The 23,941-nt window shown below is 39.1% G+C and overlaps 1 protein-coding gene across 1 annotated transcript in view; it reads right to left on the reverse strand.

Annotated features, from left to right (window-relative positions):
* Window positions 1-6,817: 6,817 nt before the first annotated feature.
* The window catches only part of STK10 (serine/threonine kinase 10), an 81,233-nt gene continuing 64,109 nt past the window's right edge, over window positions 6,818-23,941 (reverse strand). Inside the window, exons 9-19 of the mRNA XM_070937364.1 lie at window positions 22,438-23,019; window positions 21,487-21,617; window positions 20,401-20,524; window positions 18,405-18,584; window positions 17,692-17,784; window positions 17,337-17,466; window positions 15,143-15,267; window positions 13,882-14,070; window positions 10,969-11,094; window positions 10,225-10,338; window positions 6,818-9,922 (exon numbers count right to left, since the gene is read on the reverse strand). Of these exons, the coding sequence (XP_070793465.1) occupies window positions 9,782-9,922; window positions 10,225-10,338; window positions 10,969-11,094; window positions 13,882-14,070; window positions 15,143-15,267; window positions 17,337-17,466; window positions 17,692-17,784; window positions 18,405-18,584; window positions 20,401-20,524; window positions 21,487-21,617; window positions 22,438-23,019 (1,935 nt within the window). The 3' untranslated portion in view covers window positions 6,818-9,781. The remainder of the gene's footprint in view (window positions 9,923-10,224; window positions 10,339-10,968; window positions 11,095-13,881; window positions 14,071-15,142; window positions 15,268-17,336; window positions 17,467-17,691; window positions 17,785-18,404; window positions 18,585-20,400; window positions 20,525-21,486; window positions 21,618-22,437; window positions 23,020-23,941) is intronic.

The raw sequence follows: 23,941 nt of genomic DNA on the forward strand, positions 1-23,941 counted from the left end.
AGAAAGCAAAGAAATGCAATAGTTGGTAAAATGCAATATTCTATATGAATATATAGTTCTTATTTTTTTTTGTTAAGTTTATTTTAGTTAGTTAGTTTTAGTTAGTTTAGTTTAGTTAGTTAATTCCAGATTCCTGGGAATTCAGGGCTTGTAGGGATAGCACAATATGGAGTTGCATTTAAAAATTCCATGGAAAAACATATTTAAGCAAAATAAATTTAGTCTTAATACAATTTCACTAGTGAATTTGTCATTTCAGATCATGCTACCTAATCAAATTCCTCAAAACATCATTCTTATCTTTAGTTTATAACATCTTGATAAAAACACAAATCAAACTCAAATCATTATTTTAATATAGTACCATCTAGTGGACACTCTGGGGACTGCATCATAATGGTCAGAAATTAAAAACTATGTTCAATCTGATTTTAGAAATCAATTTTTTATCTCACTTTAGTGTTATCTTCAGGCCAGTTTTCCATTAATATTATTTTTCAAAGAAATTTTAAAAATCTATAAAAATTAATCAGAGTATTTTAAATGCACAAAATGATCAAGATTTCTTTCAACTTTATTTTACCCTTATTCTACCCTTACAATAGCTTGACATACTTCAGTAATGGTAGACTCCTGACTGAAAGGCATGGAATGATTTTGCATCTTTTGTTGTATGTTTAAAATGCAATATTATTTTTTAAAATGGTAACAATATAAACACAGCAATAAAATATAGAATGACAATGATGAGAAGGGAAATGTTTGTACTTTGAACATTTTCATACTTCTGCTCAAGATATCAATATTTCTTGCAAGAACTTCTAGGTGTGCAGATTGATAACACTCATACAAAGTTGGTCAAAGAATCCAGGACTTTAAAATGTGGGGATTTATTGGAGGGCGATGTTGCTGTTAAAATGCTAACAGTAACTTGGGGATCCTCACACATTCCTAGAATCATAGAATCATACCCTTTGTTGTGGCTCCATTACCTGAGCCTGTGTCATCGGCAGGAGAGGACTCCGAGAGTGAAGGAGAGGAGTTGGCAAGGCCTCCCTCTCCAGGACCCTCCTCTCTGGCAATGCCTTCGGTGTCCGCCGAAGGGCAAGAGATAGGACCAGGGCCAAGCACGTCCACGCAGCCACAGGTGGACAGTGATGAGGGTAATGAGTCTTGGCTGGATCCACGCCAGTGTCACAGAAATAAGCGTGCACAACAGAAGAAAAGGCGTGCCCGAGATTAGCTGAGTCACTGGACCACACCCCACAGAATATAAAAGGGAGCGTGGTGGCCAGTCAAACCTTGTGACGAACAAAGCTGAACGCTTCCACGCCATTCTGCATTGCCGGACTTTTGCTATAAACTTTGCTGGATTATCTCTGGACTTGATTGACTCTGTAATTATTGAGCTGTTTCCTTTGATGTACCAGAAGTGGAGAGAAGTTCTCTCTCCTCTTCATAAGTAATAAACTCTTGGCAGGCAGCCACTAGGTTGTTGCCAAGTTCCGTTATCATAAGGAAAAGGATTTTGCCGGCTGGTTTGGTCTTTAACTCTTGAACGTCTGTTGGTGTGTGTGCGTGTGGGATGGGGACAGAACACCCTTGGGACACACCTTAAAGAGCAGCCCAACTCTCTGCTCAGTGCAGGAACCACTAGACCAGGGGTCCCCAACCCCCAGATCCATGGATCGGTACCGGACCATGGCATGCCAGTAACTGGGCCGTGCAAACAAGCAAAACCCCATATGTGTGATGCAGGCAGCACATGAAACGAAGCCCCCTCGTCTGCAAAAACACCTCACTTCACAGAACTGGTTCCTGGTGTCCAAAAGGTTGAGGACCTTTGTACTAGACCAGTGATGGCAAACCTTTTAGACATTGAGTGCCCAAACTGCACGCACACGCATGCCCAAACTGAAAGATGCGCACATGCACATGTGCAGACATGCACGCATGTGCAAGAGACCCGAACACCAGCTGGCCGGCAGGAGGCAGGGCATCCCAACATAGCAGCGTGGCAAGAGGTAAGATCTTTTTCTTTCGTGAGCTGTTTCGTTGTTTGCAGGGAAACAGAAGCTCACGAAAGAAATGCCACGGAGATCCGACCTGGGGCGACGGTGCGCATGCTAGCAGAGAGGGTTCTATGTGCCACCTCTGGCACACATGCCATAGGTTCGCCATCACGATACTAGACTATTTATCTCAGGTGGAATCTATTGTTCCTTCAATAGTAACATGAATTTGCAAAGTAATATTGAACTAACAGCTTGCTTACTGCATTATTTAAGTAACTACTTTTATCACAGCAGTATTGTATCTACATGACAGCTGCATAGCAACCTACTACAGGTGAAAGATTTTAGGAAGGAAATATTATTATAAATTAAGAGCTGAGCAGGCATCGGAATAAAGTTGCCTTGATTTGCTTATAGAATGCCAGAAATGTTAGGGCTTTATTCCAGTGGTGGGATTCAAATAATTTAACAACTGTTTCGCTCAGGGTCAGGTTGTCTGTCATGGGAGGCATGGCCCATCCCTGTCCTCCAGCTCTGCCACATATGTGGGATGAGCCTCCCGCGACAGTCAACCTGACCCTGGGTGAACCAGTTGTTAAATTACACCCTCCCCTATCAAGTGGATCCTGGGTAATTTAACAACCGGTTCACTTGAAACAGTACGAACCGGCTAAATCCCACCACTGCTTTATTCACAGATAATGAATAAATAAGTTCCCCTCTTCTCTCTCTTTCCCAGAGCCATTGCTGCAGCCTAGAAGTAGAAAGTATATTTAAGAGTAGGCATCTATAAAGGGGAAGGTTGATGGCTTGTGCAATGAACATTTGAAGGTACAAGTAAAGGATCTGATCTTCACTGTGCAAGCTGCCAAATTTTTGGCAGCTGATTATTCCCAAAAGCAAGATTTATATACCTCTGTGTAAAGAAATGTTGATATCTTGAGCAGAAGATATTACACAAAATTTAGCAAGTGAGTATTTTCCTTTTAGTATCTAAATTATCTCAAAGGTGTCTTAGGATGGGAGTGTCTTCACATCCTTGTTAATGGACAGGAAGGGACCTAGCTGTGAGCTTTCTTGATGATAATGGAATAATGTAAGAATTCCAAGCTTGTGATAATAGTTTTGAAACTACCATCTTCTTTTCCACACTCTGAAAATATCATAAAAACCACTTTCCCACTCAATTTGCCCCCCCCCCCCCCCGTGTAATAGCATAATGAAAGAACAGAAATGGCAGAAGATGCATTGATAATGGCTATAGCTGGCTTGTCCAAATTGCTGCATCAGCTGAGGAACATCAATAGTCAATTGACTAGTTTGTGAATCTACCTATTGCTAATGTTGAACCGGAATGGGACTTTTCGGGTTCGTACCCTTGGCCATGCCTATTTCTCCTCCAGGGTTTCGCCTCTGCGTTATTATCCACAAGCTTTTCTCCTCGGCTGGCCCTCCCCCATCCTTTCACCCAGTAGTGAAATCCAAATTTTTTTACTACTGGTTCTGTGGGCATGGCTTGGTGGGTAGGGTGTGGCTTGGTGGGTGTGATAGGGGAAGATACTGCAAAATCCCCATTCCTACCCCATTCCGGGGGAAGGATACTGCAAAATCTCCATTCCCACCCCACTCTGGGGCCAGCCAGAAGTGGTATTTGCCGGTTCTCCAAACTACTCAAAATTTCCGCTACCGGTTCTCCAGAACCTGTTAGAACCTGCTGGATTTCACCCCTGCTTTCACCCTGGCACATGGGCCATGGCCCCTCCATCCCAGTCCCTCCGCCGCGGAGTCCTAGACCCTGTTGAAGTGAGGTACTGGTGACCTGTTCTGTGTTCCCTTCTGTTCCCAGTCATTTGCATGGTCCAGGTCAAGAACAAGAATATAGCTTTCGTTGTAAGAGGACTAGAAGAGTCACCAGGATCAATCTCAAGCTTTTGACAGGTAAAGCAAATTTATCAGAAGTTTTTTCAATCAGATTTATCGGAAAGGAAAGGCGGTTATAGAAATCTTAGCAAAGAGACTAATTTCATTTTCAAATTTATCTCTGTTAATTGCGACAGAGACTTCTTCACACTCTTGTTAATATAGTAACCCTTTGAGTATGTGCAGACGGTCTGAATTTGTGAATTCACAAATCATTGTGACAGTTCACAGCACAGAGAATCACCAAATTAATGCCCTTGATAGGAAAAGTGAAATAGTGACCCTGGAATCGTACAATATGTGCCTGTCTGACTGACATCACAGATAGCTGGAAAAATAAGGTGGAATTAGTGATCTGTGAAGATTAAATGCCACAGAGAGAGGAAAAAAATCAGTCATCAAATTTTGTAAACTAGACATTAACTGATATTGCTGAAGACCTACGTAGTAAAAAATACATCTACAGGAATGGTAAAAGTTGATATAGAAATATGAAAGTAGCAAATGTCAGCCAGAGTTATATGTCATTAAAAGTTAAGATCCAGCACTCAGTAGGAAAGCATGGGTGAAAGTACTACCCTTGAACTGTCGTTGTTGTTCATGTTCGACAAATTGCTATGGAAGAAATCTGGTAAGGAAATATTACAAGGCATTAAAAGAAGCAACGGAAGAGTTCAAGGAAGGAACTGGAACCTTGAAATATATCAAATGAAAATAGAATCAGATGAAAATGCACAGCCTGAGTCCCACAAAATGAGGCTTGTTCATCATGGCATTGTGAACACTGAAGTGGATTGCTTGAAAAAGGACAGCACATTTTCAAAAGTTACTTAGAGATCATGGACAACTCCTGTCATCCTGATTATAAAAACAAACTGAACAGGGAGATTAGATCAGAATGGTTATTTTAATTTGTGACTTGTTTACATATGGTCTATGAAGCACAGAAGACATGCATGCAAATATTAGGCATGGTAGAGCATATATAGTAATTGGAACACTTACACCTTTTGGTTCCCTACTTATTAAGGGCTCAGATTTTCTGAACTGTTCAAGCTGACCCTTTAAAAAGGATTTAGCTTTAGTGCTGATGAGAGAAAACAACACTACAAGAAGAGCAAAGAAAGGAAGGACCGTAGAGAAAGCTGAAGATTGCTGGCAGTGGCAGTAAGGCCTAAGCAGTGATGCTGAATGGCATTGAAGACAACGGAATAGGCAGAAATGGGGCAGTGGCTGAGGTGAGATTAAAGAGAAGCTGAATAAATCAACTGTTACAGATCCAGTGTGGACCAGCAAATTACAAATGGACCAGGCACTTGGAAACCAGTATAAGTCAAAGGTAACCTCTTTTAAGTAGGCCCAGGTACTAGGATTTTGACAGCCCAGCTTCTAAAGGTTCAGAAGAAAGCTAAAGCAAAACATTTACCACTCCCTTCAGCAACCATCTAAATGGCCCAGGATGACCACTAGAACTTTCCAATAGCTAAGGAAAAATACCCTCAATCTTACCCACCAGGCCCAGTTGTTCTCAAGTGACTGTGAGGAAGGGTGAGGGGGGAAGACAGAATCCAGGAAAGAGAAAACAAATAGTATACCAATTTCAGAAACAGAGAATCATCTATTGAGGGTAGAATTATTGATTAGGAAACGAAGTAGTAACATCTTCTTTACTAAAAAAAATAATTTGTAAAAAGTTTTCAATAGAATTTCAGTTTCTAAGGAATTGTGTACCTCCCTGCCTCTGACTGTTGCTGTCTTGCAAATAAAACCAAGGGTATAAACAATATTTATTTATTTATTAGTTTGATTTATATGCCGTCCTTCTCCGGAAACTCAGGAAGGGAATATGGAAGGGAACAACTCGCTGGAACTGAGTTGCTGGACCTGGCCGGTTGTCGTGTGGGACAATTCATCACAGGAAAATGCCAGAGGTGAAGGCAACCTCCTTCTCCTTCTCCCTCCCAAATACCCCTTGAACTCTGAGGCATAAACTCCTGGGCATAGAAAAATATGTGACTCTCTCCCTCTTCCCCTCCCCACTTTGTCCTCCCACTCCCCCCACCCCAATCAGCTACAGGGGAGGAAGTATCCCTCATCCCACAGTGAGTTACATCTCAGCGAGGCAGCTGGAGTGAGGCAGCGTCGGGGTGAGGTGGCGGTGGTGATTTGTCCTATATCCTTAGTTTACATGGCAAATGCATTTACAGCTCAGTAGAATGAAGGCATTTGCAATGATGCCTTGTTAGGAGACTGCTTCTCAGGGCAGGAAGAGTTCTCCAGTGGTTGTGGAGTTTTTTTCTTCTATTTTTTTTTTTTAGTTGTTTATTCTTCCAACAACTCTTCCCTCTTCAGCGGCCTAGAGGCTTTGAATGATCAACTAGTACTGCATAGTAACAGATATTGTAAAAGATATTATAAGTGGTGCAAAATTCTGAACATAAATTTCTGTATTTTCTGTTCTCAGTACCCTAATATTTTATGGGAACTGCTAAAAATGTACAGGAAAAATGTACATTTTAAAAATCTGTTAAACCTGGTCAATTAACAGAAATTTCCATCTAATAGAAAATCAGTAAATTACTAGATGGCTACAAAGGCCCTTTTAACTAAGACTTCAAGATACAGTCTTGAAGTCTGTAAGGTAGAAATATTTCTGGTACTCAACTAAAGTAATTTCAGGTACATGAAATTACACCCTTTTAAATACTTCAGCACTCCCAGTCTATTATTATTATACAGTATAATAGTTCATATCAAAATAGAACTATTATAAAGTTACATTAAGTGTCTATGAAAGATCCAGATCTTCCTTGCTATCAAAGTCAAGCTTTTTTAAAAATAATCAGCGATGGAGTCTTGTACATAGTTCAAACTAATCACAGTTTGCTTCAAGAATTAATAGTTTAATATTAACACATTCCAATACAGTACAGATATTTTCAAGTAAGACCATCTATATTTTAAAAACACTTTCTACAGGACCAGCAAGCTGTGGATTTGGGTTTTTTTTTTTTAAATGCCAATCAACAGAGTTATGAAACACAATTCCACTGTAGCCAGCCAAGATCATGTATAAATACAGCTCAGCACTGCTGACCTAAAGAGACACGCAGCAGGAATGCAATTGTGGATTGCTATGCAAAGGCTTAGTGCAGGGGTCTCCAAACTTGGCAACTTTAAGACTTGTGGACTTACAACTCCACAAAGCTGGCTGAGGAATTCTGGGAGTTCTGTGAGTTGAAGTCCGCAAGTCTTAAAGTTGCCAAGTTTGGAGACCCCTGGCTTAGTGGTTCATATTTTATTAGATTATTTACATCATTGTGGTAACCCAAAGAGAGAAAATCTTTGAGATCTTTTTATTTTCAAAAAAAAAAAAAAACCCTTACCCCTATAAAAATACAAAATATCTTCTCTCTCCCCTGATGAAACCAAAATATTTTTTCCCCTAGGTTAACAAGAGTTTAAAGTAGGGAAGGGATATTTTTTCTTTCAATAACCTTCCTGGAAAAACTAGAAGATGCATATTGCACAAAGGGAAGTTCCAGCCCCTTTGGGAACAGCCAGGATCAATTTGGCAAGGGAAGGGAAGAGAGAAAAAGCAATTGTGAGTGTATGCTTTTTCTTGGCCAAGAGAGGAAAGAGCAGGAATGTGCATACAAACCAATGCACCCAAGACACAATGATTATAAAGCAGGGGTCTCCAACCTTGGCAACTGTAAGACTCGTGGACTGCAACTCCAGCTTTGCTGGCTGAGGAATTCTGGGAGTTGAAGTCCATGAGTCTTAAAAATGCCAAGGTTGGAGACTCCTGTTATAAAGCATCCATAATTTTCAACACGAAGCTAACACTGTTCAAAGAAAATTTGCCTTTACTTTCAACATTCATGTGCAGGCTTTGTTCCCTTTTCTGTCTCTCTCTCTCCTCACACATTATCTTAATGCACAAAGATCTAAAACAGTGTGAAGAGGGATTAAGTGCTTTGTGAACACACACTTCCTAAAAAACTTCTAATATCCAGTATCCTTTCAGCAGACATTTCTTTCAGATTGGACTTTCACTTTGCCACCTTTAATATAATGTTTGACACATTGTGGCTGTCAGCAGCCACTAGTTTACTAAACTTCAATTGACATTCCGACAAATTAACTGTCAGCAAAGAAATCAGGTCGTTAGCTACAGTGCTCTGAAGAACAGTGCATAAGAAAACAGAACCATTTTTCCTACTGAGAGAGCAACGAGCTATGCTTAGAATGACCCTATACTGGACACCAAAAAGAACACTGGACCATGTTCTCTCCAAAAATGCATATTGTTCTGAGATGGTGAAAATGAATTGTATCAGCTTTCTGTTTGGATTTATAGCTAAACAAATACCAAACAATGCATTTAGCACATATAGCTGGTTGCTCAAATTGAAATCTGTGTGAATTATACTTCATCAATGTGAAAACAACAATTTAAATATAACTCATAGGGAAATGCCAACTGGCAAAGAGGAAATTTATATTAAATAAATAAAAAAACATGGGGGAGGGAAAGAAAAGAGATCTCTTTGGTCAAAAATAGCATTTGTAAAAGTTTGAAATACTGAACTGCTTTAGCATTTCAAATATATAATAATATATTCTACAACCTGTGGCTTCTCTTAGGTGGCCCTTTCTATTGATTCAGAAAAACTACAAAGGCTGGAATTACTCATAGCAACCGAGCATTGCTTTATTTCAAAATTATGTCTTCAATTCTGAGCACACCCAATCATTTAGCACGAGAAAATCCCTAAGCTAGCAGTTGCTGCTCTATGAAAACTTGAAAATCATATACAATTTGATACAAAGCAAAGTGCCTTCAATCTTAATCCAGCGACAAATTTGTTGCCATAGACATCTGGGGTTGCTCTTCTTTAATTTACCTAAAGAGTAAACATTAGCTCTTTCCATAACTTCAGCAGAAGCTTCATCCTTGACTGTGGAAAGAAAGGGAACCACAGAATTCTGGTTCACTAGCACACAGGTAAACCAAAGGTGCAATGCTGCATCTGAAAAGAGAAGCTACTGGGATCACAGATGATTGACAAAGAAGAGAAAAATCAGTCTTCCTTACTGTACATTTACAACCATTTAACTTGGGCAAGCCTGTTTATTTAAACGTAGCCCAGATTGGAAGCATTTTCCATAGTCTCTACTCAACCTTCACCATGACAGAAATTCATTCCTCTGGCTACCCTGTTTGTTTTAAGACTGCTTTGCTTTTAAATTTCAAGCTATTCTATATCAAAGAAAAAAATGCAAATTATGTCACAAGCTGTTCGGAAGATGCTGATCAATTCCAAAAGGGAAGCATAGAACAAAAAGCAGTCTTGCTTAATCTACAAGGGTAGAGACCATGTTAAACACAGGTGATGGTTTACTGTCATCTTAAAGGCTATCACAGGTAAACATCATCTACTATTGAGTTTTACTGTTGAGTAAAACCACCTACTCATTAAGCTCAAATACACAGGAAAGCTAACTTGGAAAATTAAACCAATACTGTAATTAATCTCCTCTTAGATCTTTTCCACTATCCCATTAGGAAATGGTAAAACTGGCCAGGGAAGGATTCAGCAAGCAATGTAGACTCTGCAGTCGACCCCATCAGGTGGTCCCCTTGAAGCTTGCTTCTCACCTATATGTGAACCTGCCTCACCGCTAGTGGATCAGATTGCTAGCCACATTGACTATCTGGCACACAACTGAACAGGAAACTCTGATCAGCGTTGGCAAAGAAAGGAAGGAGCCCTGTCTGTTGATTTCCCTCCAACAGGCAAAGGAAAGTATTACCAAGCCTTGCCTTCTTAACCCAAGTATTATGAAGCCTCTGCAGAGCTGAATGGGACAAATTTAGCAGGCTTGTTTGGTGATATAGGAGACAGGCCATCAGTTTCTTCACTGAGTTTGAAAAACATCTCTTGTTCTCGCTTTTTCTGATTCAGTTCTTCTTCTAGTGCCTGAAACACAAAGACAGAAGAGGTGAAAAGATGATGTTTTGCTAGTAATAACCTTGGCTTCTCTCTGGATTCCTGCCAGCTTACATGCAGCTGCAGGTTGAAATGAATATGACATTAGAATAAGGAGAATAAAACAGAGTATACAATGCAAACCTGCTCACAAACATTCAAAGTCCTCCCTATTTGTTTTCCTCTAAATTATCTTGTGGAAATTAACCTTTTTTTATCCTTATTTTGATCAACGGATCTGAAAATAAAAATGTCACAATTTAATTCTGATACGAGTGCAAATTTTTAATCACCTTTTTTCTTGGCCTAAGTTTATCTCGCCAGTCCTTGAGGGTCAGGTTGTGGTTTTCGTCCAGGGCTTTCAGTTTTTGGGTCTCATGTTCAACCAGAAGGTGGCACTTTTCATTCTACATAGATTGAAACAAGCAAGAGAGAGAGAGAAATATGAGAAGATATTTTGCAAGGAAGAAACAGCACCAGGCCTACCATCTCTTTGACCTAATTTGAGATTGCATGACCAGCAGCAAATAATATGAAGTTATCGTTCTAATATCTTTCTGACATTAGGTAGAAAGAAGTCTCATTCCACCTAATATCACAGATTCAATGTGCCTGCTTAACTTGGAGTTAGCAAATATAGCATGGTTAGCATATTGCGCTCTAGTCATAAAGACTTGAGATCTATGGTAATCCATGGAGTTTAACTTGATGGCTTTGAGAAAAACCATTCTCTTTCAAAACTAGCATAACTCACCAGGGTTTAATGAATGTTAGGGTTTAAATGAATTAAATGAACCCACATTTAATAATCCATATTTCACCCCTTGGGTAAAGCTTCAGATATAAATACAATTACGTGCCAGCATTTAAAAACTCTCCTGATATTATTTATCTCTTCTGTTTTAAGGACCGACTGTGACCAGCATTAACAAATCTTTCGGAACAGGGTAACAGATAGCTCAAAGATTTCATATGTCCTGTACTTCTGAAGATTTAACATAAGCATAAATAAAACTGAACCACTGATATTAAGTTACCTGTAACTGCTGCAGTTCATTCATGTTGCTCTCACACTGAGCCAACATCTCCTTCATCTGCATTTCATGCTTCTGCTGCTGTTGCATTCGCTCAGCTTTTTGTCTCTTATCTTCCTGCTGTGCAAACTGTAATGGGGAGAGCACCAATAATCATGCAAGGTTTGGATGGTTTCCCACAACAGTTATATACCTGAACTTTGAAATGCTACAGAAGGTAAGTGAAGATTACCTTTGTGATTAATTATTTATTGTCAGTGAAACTGTTTTAAATCAACTTCTCGGATAGTTACAGGATTTCTGGATCTTGTCTAATATTTGCTTGGATGATGAGTGCTTTATTAATATTATTTGATTTCATTTTTCCTTACATAAGGTACACCAAAAATAAGAGGGACTGGTGATCATAATTATGATCATCCTTTCATGAAATCAGAGTATGTGACATAGTAGATAATTTGAATTATTTCTATTTTGAAACTCATTTAATACTGAAGCCTAAATGTCAGTGATATGACATGCAGCTAGACAAATACTGCATTTTTTGGAGTATAAGATGCACCAGAATATAAGACGCACCTATCTTTTTTGGTGAGGAAAAGAAGAAAAAGAAATCTCCCTCTGCCTCAATTTTGCCTCCTTGCAGCAAACAGCAAACAGCCTGCTTTATTTTCATTTTCAGCATAGCTTGATTAGCACAAGGAAAAAAAATCTGCTCCAGAAATTTACCTCTTTGCAGCAAGCAGCAGAGCCCTGCGCCGATCCAATCAACTTGTGATAATTAGCCTCTGCTGAAGCTGAAAGGAGCTGCTTTTTCTTGCTGTTTGCTTGCAAGGAGGTAACTGCTGCGAGGCAGAGGCCAAAGGATGGGGGCCAGTGGGTGGGCAGAGCTACATTTGGTGTATAAGACGCACCTAAATTTTCACCCCCTTTTAGGGGGGGAAAAAGGTGCGTCTTCTACTCCGAAAAATACGGTAATTCCCAGTAGGCTATCTCTAGTAGATTTTTATAGTATAATATATTTATTTGATTCATTTGCATGACAAATGTAAGGCCAAAATACTGTTTAGCAATTAATTGGCAGTGCATTGGTCCATACAGTGTTGCTTTGGCAGTACCTATGGCTCCTCCTGTGAGCTGGCACAGCTAAACAACCTTGGATGATTCTATCTATAGATAATTCATTATATTATTCAAAGGAGGGTCCCTGGTTTGTTCTTCTCAGTCTCGGAATCCTCCATAATTTGTTAGCTGGGCCCACTAATGGATGCGGTAGCAGATACAATCAGGGAAAGTATAGAATAGCATAATAATTTACCATTAACTTGTTTTTTTTATTTAAAATATGCCTATTCCTTACTCTCTTTGTTAAAAAAATGTTTTATTGTTATAATCCTGTAACATGTCTAAACAGGTTATATGAAATGACTCATTGACAAATGAATCCTCTGCTTATTTTTCATCCATAGTCATGGAATCATAGGATTGGAAGGGACCTTAGAGACAGGAGTCCTCCTATCATCTTGGACAAATGATTGTCCAAACTCTTCTTGAAAGCCTCCAGCAATGAACCACCCACCACTCTGGGAGGCAAGCTGTTCTACTGCTTGAAAATTGTCATTGTCAGGAAATTCCTCCTTAGTTCCAGATTGGATCACTCTCTGATGAGCTTCCACCCCTTGCTTCTTGCCCTACCCTCAGGTTCTAGGGAGAATAAATCCAGACCTTCTTCTCTATATTGGACATACAAATATTGAAAGATTGCTATCTTGTCTTCCCTAAGAGTTCTCTTTGTTAAGCTAAAGATATCTAGTTACTTTAGCCATTCTTCATAGGATTAGTCTTCAGACCCCTTATCATCTTTGTTTCTCTTCTCTGTATTCTGTAATCTTTCAGCATCTTTTTTGTAATATGGTGCCCAGAACTGGATGTAGCATTCCAAATACAGCTTTATCAATGCGGTATAGAGTGGTACTATTGCTTCCCTTTATCTTGATGCTATCCCTCTATTGATGCAGCCCTGGACTAATTTGGCTTTGCAGCATACTGATGACTCATGCTTAAGCAGTGGTCCACCAGGGCACCTTGATCCCTCTCATAGGCACTACCGCCTATCCTGTACTAGTGCATCTGATTTTTCCTGCCCAAGAGCAACAACTTACTTTTCTCACTGCTGAATTGCATCTCATTGGATAGGACCCAATGCTCAACTCTGCCAAGATGCCTGAGTAGGTGGCTCAGTGGCTAAGACACTGAGCTTGTCAATCAGAAAGGTTGGCAGTTCGGTGGTTCGAATCTCTAGTACAGGTCTCCTGTGTGAGCAGGGGTTTGGACTAGATGACCTCCAAGGTTCCTTCCAACTCTGTTACCTGTTACCTTCTGAATCTTGAATCTATCTTCTAAAGTGTTAGCAATCCCTCAACCACAAATTTGATGAGTGCCCTTCAATCTCTTCATCTAGGTCAGGGGTCCCCAACCCCCAGTTCATGGCCTGGTGGTGGGCCACAGCCCGTTCGGAACCAAGCCATGGAAGTGGTGAACGAACACATGCATGCAAGCGTGTGAAACTGGCGTGTGCACTCAAAACCATCCTTACCAGGGGTGGGTTCTACTTACCTGTACTACCGGTTTGCAATGGGGCCGCGTGTGTGCGCAAGCTCTGATGACGTCGGGGTCGGAGCTTCTCTCCGGTTTTACTACCGGTTCTATAGAACCGGTTCAAACCGGGGGCAACCCACCACTGATTCTTACCCCCCCCCCCCGCGCTGCTGCTTCTGCTGGTCCGCCAAAACGGAATGTAGCTCATTTATGAAGAAGTTGAAGAGCACTGGTCCCAAGACATCTCTATATCTAATTAATGTTCTCAGGCAAATCCCTTCAGCAAGGTGACTACCCAGCTCTGACAGCAAACTTCACCTGTTTTATCTTCTCTCTCTGTTCTGAGGCACTTCCACTGGAGTTGATATGGAGACTCTTTTTATACATGGCCATGCGGGTTTTCCCTTCACTCCTCTGAATTTTGGGGAGACGGGCCCTCTCTTGCTGCTGCCTAACTTTCAGCTGTTCTATCATGCGCTGGTTATATCGTTGCATTTGCTCACGTTCCTGCAATATAAATCACCACAGTGGTGGGAGCCAGTGTAAGAGAATGCCCCACATTACATTCAGAGACATCAATGACAAGGAGCCGCAAGTTATTGAACAAAAAAACAAGAGAGGGGGAGAGAGAGAAGTAAGATCAAACTGGAAGACCTGAAGATGCAGAGGAGGGTAGTACAGTTTTTTTTCCTGAAGGAAATAACATCAATGCCTCCAGCTCCTATGAATGCATCCCAAGCGTAAGCTATTGGGAACTATCACAGACAACAATGCTAATTAAGCCATCTGAAATATAAAAGTTATCATAGAAAGCTGCCAAATTACAGATCTACCCAGTGGGATTTCTTAATGGAAATCATAATCAGTATGCTATTTATGTGCGGAAAGATGACTGTTCAATGCAATGTGTAGTGATTGTAATAAACTATGCACATAATAAGCAATATATGAATATTAGCGATCATCCAGACCTACAGTACAGGTGCCAATAAATCAGAGGTATAATATATACTAGTGTACTATTAGTACAATATTATTGTATATATTAGTATTCTCCATATAGAGAAGGAACATTAGAAACATCTCTAATGGAAATGAAAGACATCTTGTTCCATAATGTAAAATAAGCAGTTTTGCCAAAGGTTCAATGCAATTTCTATCACAGCAAAAGGCGGAAATAGAACATTTGATCTAATGTTGTTGTTTCTTTCTCTGAAATCAGAATTTAATCTGGTGTGAAGAAATTTTCTTTAGCAAACTTGACTATAATCACAGTGGATATTGGAACTACAACCCAACACATTGAGAGAATCTTAATTTAGGAGAGACTAACTCTAAGCGTGTGTCCTCCCCCTAATAACTCTAGATGGTTGTATTATAACCAGAGTACTCCTTTCCAGGAGGGCTCTTAGGTGCCCACAATTACCATACAATTTTAAATCTTCCTCATTATGATGCTCTACCAAATAACCTTTCCCATATCTTCACGCTCTGATTCTTCTGCACACTTGATTTGTTTATCTGCAACTTTAGATCCCACCTATCATTCAAAAGAACCGAGAACAGAAAATGCTGCTACCTTCTCATGTTTCCGGAGCAGCTCGTGTCTCTGGAGGAAATACTGATCTTTTAGTTGCTGTTTCAAAGTCTGGTGCTTCTCCTGCAGATGGTGCTCTTCAAGATCCCAAATAGTAGCTTCTCGGTCTACAGGGTTAAAAAAAAACCAAACTAAATATATATATGGTCCTTCAAAACTTGAACAGAGAGGGGAAGAGTAACTGTTTCAATCTCAAGGTGTCTACCCACATGCTCAGTTTCTGTCCCCCTCAACCTTCTCTTTATATTATGACATTATGGGCCTGAAATTAAAAGGTAAATGAATGACAAGAGCAGCTTTTTTTCTTTGCATGGCAGTTCCCAAAGCAAGAGAAGAGGAAGAATATGTGTGTGTGGGAAGGAATTGATTGCAAAATCTTTCCTACAGAGGCAGAAAACTGTGAATCTTTAGATTAGCGGTTAGTGATCAGTACAAATAATCATTTCCCAATCTGTGTTCCTATAATAGTATTCCAATCCATAGAATGCTGTGTTAATACCATTTTTAAAAATAGTTTTCAAAAATTAGTGGTACCTTGAAACATCTCCTAATGTATAAAGCTTTTGCATGCACCTTTCCTAATTCACATTTAAAAGAAAAATGATAAGCCTCCCTAATGTATAATTTTGCATATGAATTCCATTTTAAAATAGAATTCTCTGCTTTCTTTCCTAATTTTTTTATAGATGATCAGGCTGAGCCTGAGAAGGAGGTCAAATGCATCATAAATTTGGAGTCACTATGACCCCCCAAGAGACCTAAATCCAGCCCCACCCACATCCAGGGTTAGGGTTAATCTATTGACTCTTTATCTGGTACCAATTTGCCTTGACTATAAGTAGATCAGGTTTTTATTTATTTGTTCAACTTGTATGCCGCCTTTCTCCAAAGACTCAAGGCTCTTGTATATAGGTTGCAGGGAATAAACTCACAGTGCTTTTGAACTCTATACTGGCTCCTGGTTTCCTGAACTTGACACTTTTTTCTCTTTTCATATCTATTCCGCATATATACTTTTTTAAAAAAATGCAAATACTTTTTGTACATAAAATACGGCTTTGTGACAGATGAGATCTCTTCCCATCATATCTTTTATGAACAGTTCTTCAGAGGAGATCTTTTATTAAAGAAAGACGAACAACCAGATACTATAATCTGGGAAGAATTCATACTATGGTGGCTTTTGCTTCCTTAGAAATCTGTAGCAAAGGTTTACTTTTACATTTCTATTTCTGTTTTAATTTTTTATTCCAACTCTCACCAGCACCAGCCAGGAAGCTGAAAGCTGTATATCAGAATATGGAATATCACAAGTTTTCCCATCCCCGTGTTATAGGTAAGCTCTATTTTTGATGTTTTATTGTTGGCTTTCAAGTTAGCACTGTGACAAAAAATGGCTTGGAAATTTATAACTTCAGATTAATTAGCTACTTTTCCAAAAACAACTCTCTATCTTAAAATATTATTTTAAAAGCTTAAAATATTATTCAATAATATAAATACTGATGATCAAGACAATCTAAGGCATACTTCTCATTCAGTGGTGAAATGTAAAATTTGTTACTACCGGTTCTGTGGGCATGGCTTGTGGGGGGGGGGGAGGTAATGTGACTCGGTGGGCATGGCCAACTTCTTTTTTTTTTATTACTTTTAAAAGCATTTTTTCTACAACCTTAAGAGGCAACTCAGCTGGGATTGTCAGAGGCTTTTAAAGGCATTTTTTTTTACAACCTCTTCAGCCGAAGAGGTTGTAGAAAAAATGCTTTTAAAAGCCTCTGATGATCCCAGCTGAACCACGTGATCATCAGAGGCTTTTTTTTTACTTTTAAAAGCATTTTTTCAGCCGAAGAGGTTGTAGAAAAAATGCTTTTAAAAGTAAAAAAAAAGCCTCTGATGATCGCATGGCTCAGCTGGGCATGTGGGGGGAGGCAGGGATTTTTGCTACCGGTTCTCCAAACAACCCGCCGCCATCGCTACCAGATTGGGCGATCCAGTCCAAACCGTGAGCATTTCACCCCTGTTCTCATTACTGTAAAGGATTTGCATTCTTCCTGTTTACAGCTTTGCTAATGCTTTCCTATAGGTTGCATTGCCTTTAAACGAAAGCATATTCTTCTTAGTCCGACTTTGTTACTTGTAATCCATTGTAATTGGTCCATTTAAGGAAAAAAAGCACCTCTCATAAGTTGCTGCTTTTTATTGAGGCAATCTCGTTCTTTGTCACAGATCTCTTTCCGATTCTGAGCTGTAATGTTTTTCATAGCCTGCTCCAGATCCTCAGATTGCTTGGCTATAAAGTCTTGTTCCTGGAATGAGAGAGGAGATGTATGAATACTCGTCTTGGCCGGCAGAGCTTTCCCAAATCTGCCAACTTTTAGATACGATGGGATGGTAATTCTCAAACTAATTAGAAACTAGAATTCCAGGCTCTCTGAAGGTCTTTGAGATAATCCATAGTGTTTCTGGTTGGGAATCTAGGTTGCTGTAAGAGTTTGTGCTACAATGTCAATTAAATCTCTCTTGTGCCTTACCATTACTTGCTTTTTTTGTACAAATTCATCCATCTTCACTTTCATGCTGCTCTTGCGTTGTTGCCGTGGGAGTTTTTCAATGTCATTCTTGAGCTTCGTAACAAGGAAAAAGACAAGCAGTCAAACTTTTGAGATATTCAGAACCACTGGGGAGCCCTTTGTAGCTTAGAAGGATCTATAATAAGGTTTCATACATTTAGCAGAAAACTGAAGAGTGCAGTCAGTTTTTTGTTTCTCTTCTGTCTCTCCTTCTTACTGTCTTGCTGTTGCTCATTCTTTTATTAATGGCCTTTTTTAAATTGGCATTGTCCCCCAAATTCCTCCCTCAATACCTTTTTATTCAGCAGCCCCACCTAGGTCAATAGAATGTATTTCTAATGTGTCTATAGAGAAATGTCTAAAGATGTTGAAAAAGTTTGTGGAAGAAATGAGATTTGAACCAGGAACTTTACAATTTATAGCTCAATCATTAAGCAACTTCGTTAGCTCTTTACGTTTTCCTGCCTTCTCTCTCACCTCACTTTTTCATTCTTCTTTCCTTTACGCCTTTCTCTGCATTCCTGTATATTTTTTCTTCCTTGGACTACTTTCTTCATTGTCCTGGATTTCACCTTCCAACCCCCTTGAACTGCTTTGTTTATGACAAAGACTTTAACTGAGAGCTAGGTTGGCATCCTAACATTATCCTAGCATGTAAGAATTCAAAGCTTTACCTCTTTCTTTTTTTGTTTCAGCAGTTCTTGAAATTTAACCAGATCCCGTTCTTGCTCAGCACGGATACGTTTAGCTTCATCTCGCCGATTCAGTGCATGATCTTGCTCCATTTTTTCAATTTGTTGCTTCTGTTGCCGTTCTAAATTTTCTAATTCCGTGTCATAAAACTTCTTCTTTGACTACACAAGAAATGTCAGATAGAACCTTAAATAAATTGATATTTTTCTTAATTCAGTAATAAGAACAAAGTTTTTTTTGGGGGGGAAACAAGCTTAGATACCTAAGTTTGGTTTCAGATAAGAATCATTAGTTAATTTCATATTAAATCTAAAAGATCCTCACACTATCTTGGCTGTGAACATTAAATAAGAGTCCATTGCTTGAGCTGTAACTGAGAAGTAACTCTTATTATTTCACCTCGGATTCAGCAAGAGAAAGTAAGACCACTCACTTCATCATGCTTGCCATCTTTATTTTTTTAATGTTTTAGTTTAATGTAATTTCTTTGTTGTTGAGAGTCAGGCAGTATGCAGGATTTAACAATAGTAGCTCTGATGAAAAACCTCTGAACTAGTGCAGGAAGGATGGACAATATTTTGGAGCAATATTTTGGGACTAGTGGCTTCACTGATCTTAATGCAACCCTTTTGGGGATGATAGGATTCATGTTGCTGATGATTGATTCAGTAATGACAGTCTGGACAACAACCATTAGGACCTGACTGTGGCATCCTTGTCTGTAGGCTGTGGATTGCGTGTGTGTGTGTGTGTGTGTGTGTGTGTGTGTGTGTTACAGTAGATCAGGAAAAAGCTGTTCAAGCTTCCTTCTCTGTATAAGATTGGATGATGCACAGGAAAAAATAATGGGAAAAATTGCTCAAGTACAGGAATAATTTCAAATGATCAAAGAAAGAGAAATTCCTATTAAGCCTGATTGAAAACTGGGAATGTATAGCCCTGAGAAAACTTGAGGATGGAGACTGTTAATTGTTCAAATATAGTATTTGAAACATTATTGCCAATTTTTTTTTGAAGATTTAACAATAGAGAAACTGAGAAGGATTCAGCAATGCTGATACTGGCAGAAGAAATGATTGCATCTGTTTACATAACTCTTCTTCAACCTTGCATTCTCCAGATGTGTTGGAGTACAGCTCCAACAAACCCATATTACTATAGTCATGATGTCTGCATGCCGTTAGTTGTGGGATAACACCTGCAGAAGATGCTGAATTAGAGGTGGCATACTATGAGACATAAGAAAAGTGACTGGAAGGGATTTCTTCTCCCAGAATGTTTAACTAAATATGCTGCTTCCTGGCATTCTGAACATGCAAGAGAATCTGGAACAGAAATGCATACCAAAATTTTACAACGCAACAATGCATAACTAAAAATTAATTATGTTTGGATGGGAGATTCCTGCAATTTTTTAGTAGTGTGAGAAATTATTAGGGATAGAAGGAAGAATAGCCCTTGTTTTGTATATGCTAAGAATATGTCAGGAATATCAAACTTTGTATGCTCCAGATATTTTGAACTGCAGCTTCAAAAAATCAGCATGAGAATTTCTTGGAGTTCAAAACATTTGGGATTTTGCTACTTGATATTATGATTTTAGCAAGGATTTTCCAAAGGATCTTCAATGTTTGAAGACACTAAAATATAAACACAGGAAAATTATTCTGAATAATAAAAGATTATAAGCCTCTCACACCTAACATCCACAATCTATAGTAAAGAATGTTATGTTTTATGTTTTTTGTTATGTTTTGTTAGTTATGATACGATATACAATATATAATGTATTAATATTGATACATTCACACAGACAAGATTGCCATTCTATCCATAATTCTTCAGAGAACTGACACTACTTTTAGTGCCAGGGTTTAGGTTTCTTTCTAACCTAATTAATACCACTTATGGCTTGTTAATTTTTCTTTTCTCCATCTTCAGCCAACTTCTGAGATGGCAATTCCTTTTCCCACTTACATTCATTTCTTGTTCAAAACGTTTTAACATTTGTTCCACGAGCAGTTGATGTTTGTTTGTTAATTGTGTCTGATTCCGATGTTCCTCTTTCTGAAGTAAACGTAGCTCCCGCAGCTCCTGGCGCCTGCAGAATAGAACAGAAGTCAGAACAGAAGTAAAGTAGAACAGAAGTTTAGAAACAAAGGAGAAGCTTTCCCTTTAAAACTAAAGCTACACAGAAGCACCATTTAGGCTAAAATAATCATAATGAAGACTAGCCAAGATGGGTTGCCTGCTGTCATCTGCATTCTGAGGATCTAGGAATCTCCTTGAGGGGAGAACTGACTCTTTCAATCACTGTCATGAACACACACCACTTTTGGCCTGCAGGCAGAATATTTTGAAGAGGCTGGTTTTTTCAGCTCTTTCTTGTTTATATTTGCACTTCTGGCCTTGAATTATTCAGATTACATCATGCAAACGTTTTGAATAAATGCAGTTTAATACAATTGGCATGCAAGAATATATCTCTGTCTGAAACTTAGCAAACTGAAAGAAATATAATGACCAATTCAGGTAAGTTTGTGGTGTTGACCTCTGTTGAACTGAGTTTTAGAAAACTTACCATATGTCACTTGTTTTGGTATAATTTAGATTGCCAGACTGTTGCCAGACATTTATTGACTACTGTGGTAATAAAAAGAGCAGGCAAAAACATTAGCAATGAATTGCTGAACTTTCATTTTTCCATTCCCCATTCTTGTTCTGTTGCATGGTTTAGTGCTTTCTAGATGTATTATTCTGCAACTCCTATAAATCCAAGCTAGCCTTTGGCCAAGCTGGATGGAATACTGGATGATAATTCTCAATATCTGGTTCCATAAGATAATTTCTAATCTCTAGTGAATAGAAACCTCATAGATATGCTTCTGTATGTGCTGTACTTGAACAAGATCTAAAATGACCTACTATTTTCATAGATTCTCTGATCCAAGGCTGAATCTTATTACCATCAAAAAAAATTTCCTAGTATTTAACGTTTTCACTGATTACCTAAACAGTCAGGCCTGTACAAATCCTTACAAACAAAACACAGTTTTAGCTTGCCTGAGGAATCTCATCTCTTCATCCTTCTTTTCATCTTCACTGATAATTTTTGAAGTGGTAACACTCACTTCCACTCCATCTACTACAAATCTTCTTGTTCGTTTCAGTGTCATGTTCTGCATTTTTGCATTCTACACATATAACAAAAGAAACAGTGTAAAAAGACAATAAGACGTTCTGAATATGAAATAATTATTTACTGTAACTAAACAAAATGTGTTTTCTAAAACCTTCACAGGAATCATAATCACCATGGGGAAAAAAGGAAAGATTTCTAGCGAGGAAATTCAGATTCCAAGACAATATTAAGAAATTAAAACAACAGATCCCACAGATATTCTTGATTTGTATGATTCATTTTGCTTTTAGTATTTGTATTTGGGGGAGTTTGGGGAAGAGAAGACACCCTGTCCAATTAGAAGACTTACAAAGACCAGGAGGAACTGACAGTTACTGAATGCCAATCATTTTTCTGAAATTTCAAAATTTGAACCCTCTCTGAAATCACAAATATTTAAGTATCTTCTCTTTCCACCAAAAAATAGGACTCCTCCTCCTTACATGTTTTATTATTACAGTACTATCTCTAGGCAGGCAACATAGTATTATTTAGATTTTTCAATGACATCACTTGCAATGGTGTGTCTTCAGTCAAAAAAAAAATTAGTTGGTAATGCTAATGAGAATTAAAATCCAAAACACTTGTGAAGCATTTGGTTGTTTTCCTCTGATTTCTGGATCTGAAAGTTTCTTACCTTCCTATCCACTGCAGCCCAAAACACAACCTGATTGTAGTAGAAGATGCTGCTGAATTTCCTAATCCTACAATCCAGTGATGCATTGTTGCATCAGTGCACAAGAGAGAGGCTGCTGCTGCTGCGCTTTTTTGCTGATCATTCAATGGGGGCGCCTACATAACCCTCTGCCCCACCCACGATCTTCAATTCTTACCTTTAGGGAGTGGGATTCACTGCCTCTGTTCAAGGACAAATCAGTAGATAAAGAGATGTTGAGGTCCATACTCTCTGAAGCAGAGGTGCTACCAGAATCAGAATCTCTCTTAAGGCTGTCATTCTCAAACTGAGAAGAGTTCACACTCCCATTGGGGAGTTTTTCTTCAGTCGGTGTTTCAAGGAGGCTGTTTACAGTGTGGCTTCCCCAATTTGAATCCTCACTGTTTGCTGTCTCAGTGCTTTCCTTTTGGTGGTTGACAGCCCCATCCTCTGCTGGTTTAATGTTTTCATTGGGCTGCAATGCCTGGGTGCTGGTGTTTAACTTCTGTTTGGCACCAGGCAGGACTGAATAACTTTCAATTCCCAACATATCTGAATGCTCAGCAGTTTTGACCAGAGCTTCAGTTCTAGTTTCTTCCTCCAAAAGCCTACTGTCCTGCCCATTTATAGCTTCCTTGACGTGCTCCAAAGGCAACTTTGGTCCATTGGCCACAAGTGATAAGCGGTTTTCTTGAAGCTTTTCTCCTTCCAAACCTAACTGGCTTGAAAGAGAAGAATCCCTCTTCTGAACATCATGAGGCTGAGTGAAGGAAGAGGGGAAACAAGAGGAAGATAATGAAATTATCCTTTAAAAAAAAAAATTTGCCTGAAGGAACAAGAAAGAACAATTAACAAACAGAACACTGAACACACTGAGATAAAACAGAGACTCGTTCTAAGGGGAAACAGGATCACATTCTCCTCCAGAAAAGAATTTTTGCAAACAAACCATTGAAACTTAGGCTGAAGTAGGTAATTTGTTTCATCATTGAGTTCTGAGGAAACTTTGAGTACCTAGAGAATATTCCCTCTCTCTGCCAACTTATATAGTGGAGGTGGGGAGGATGTGGGAGTTAGAAGTAAAAGGGAGAGTTTAATTCTCTCCTAGTAATTTGGCACTGATGAAGATGCTTTCTCCTCTTCTGCTTCATCAGTTCACAGGTCTCATTGCTGGTCTATAAAGTGTTCTCCTTGCTACAGAACAGCTGACAACATCCTGCCAAAATCTTCCAGTAGGCTGTGTTTTGACTTTTCTTTGACACTGTTAGTGAACTGTTACTTGAAGTATGTTGCCCCACCTCACTCTTTGCCAATTTTGCTTCGTTCGGCCTGCCTTTACACTTTTCTGTTTCTGATGATCTCTCCTCCGTAAGCCTTCTGTCAGGGTTACAGGACCTCCAATTTATAAAATAGAAAAAGTCTGCAACCAAGAATATTGAATTTTTGTCATGCCCCCGGCATGCTATCACAAGAATAAGGGGAGCAGGATGGGATATTAGACATCTGAGAGATTGAGTTGTAGCACTACTAAGGCAGAAGCAGGGTTCACCACTCCTACCTCTACAGAGCCAATCTCTTCCTCTTCGTCCATATTGTCCAATCTTCAGAATGTCACTACTATGGATGTGGAAATCCAAAGAGTGGAAATACTCTAGAATCTATGGTGAGACATCTTGGCAGGA

The sequence above is a fragment of the Pituophis catenifer genome, unplaced genomic scaffold, assembly GCF_029215685.1.
Source record: "Pituophis catenifer annectens isolate HBS135680 unplaced genomic scaffold, rPitCat1.0.hap2 SCAF_2, whole genome shotgun sequence".
In the NCBI taxonomy this organism is placed as follows: Eukaryota; Metazoa; Chordata; class Lepidosauria; order Squamata; family Colubridae; genus Pituophis; species Pituophis catenifer.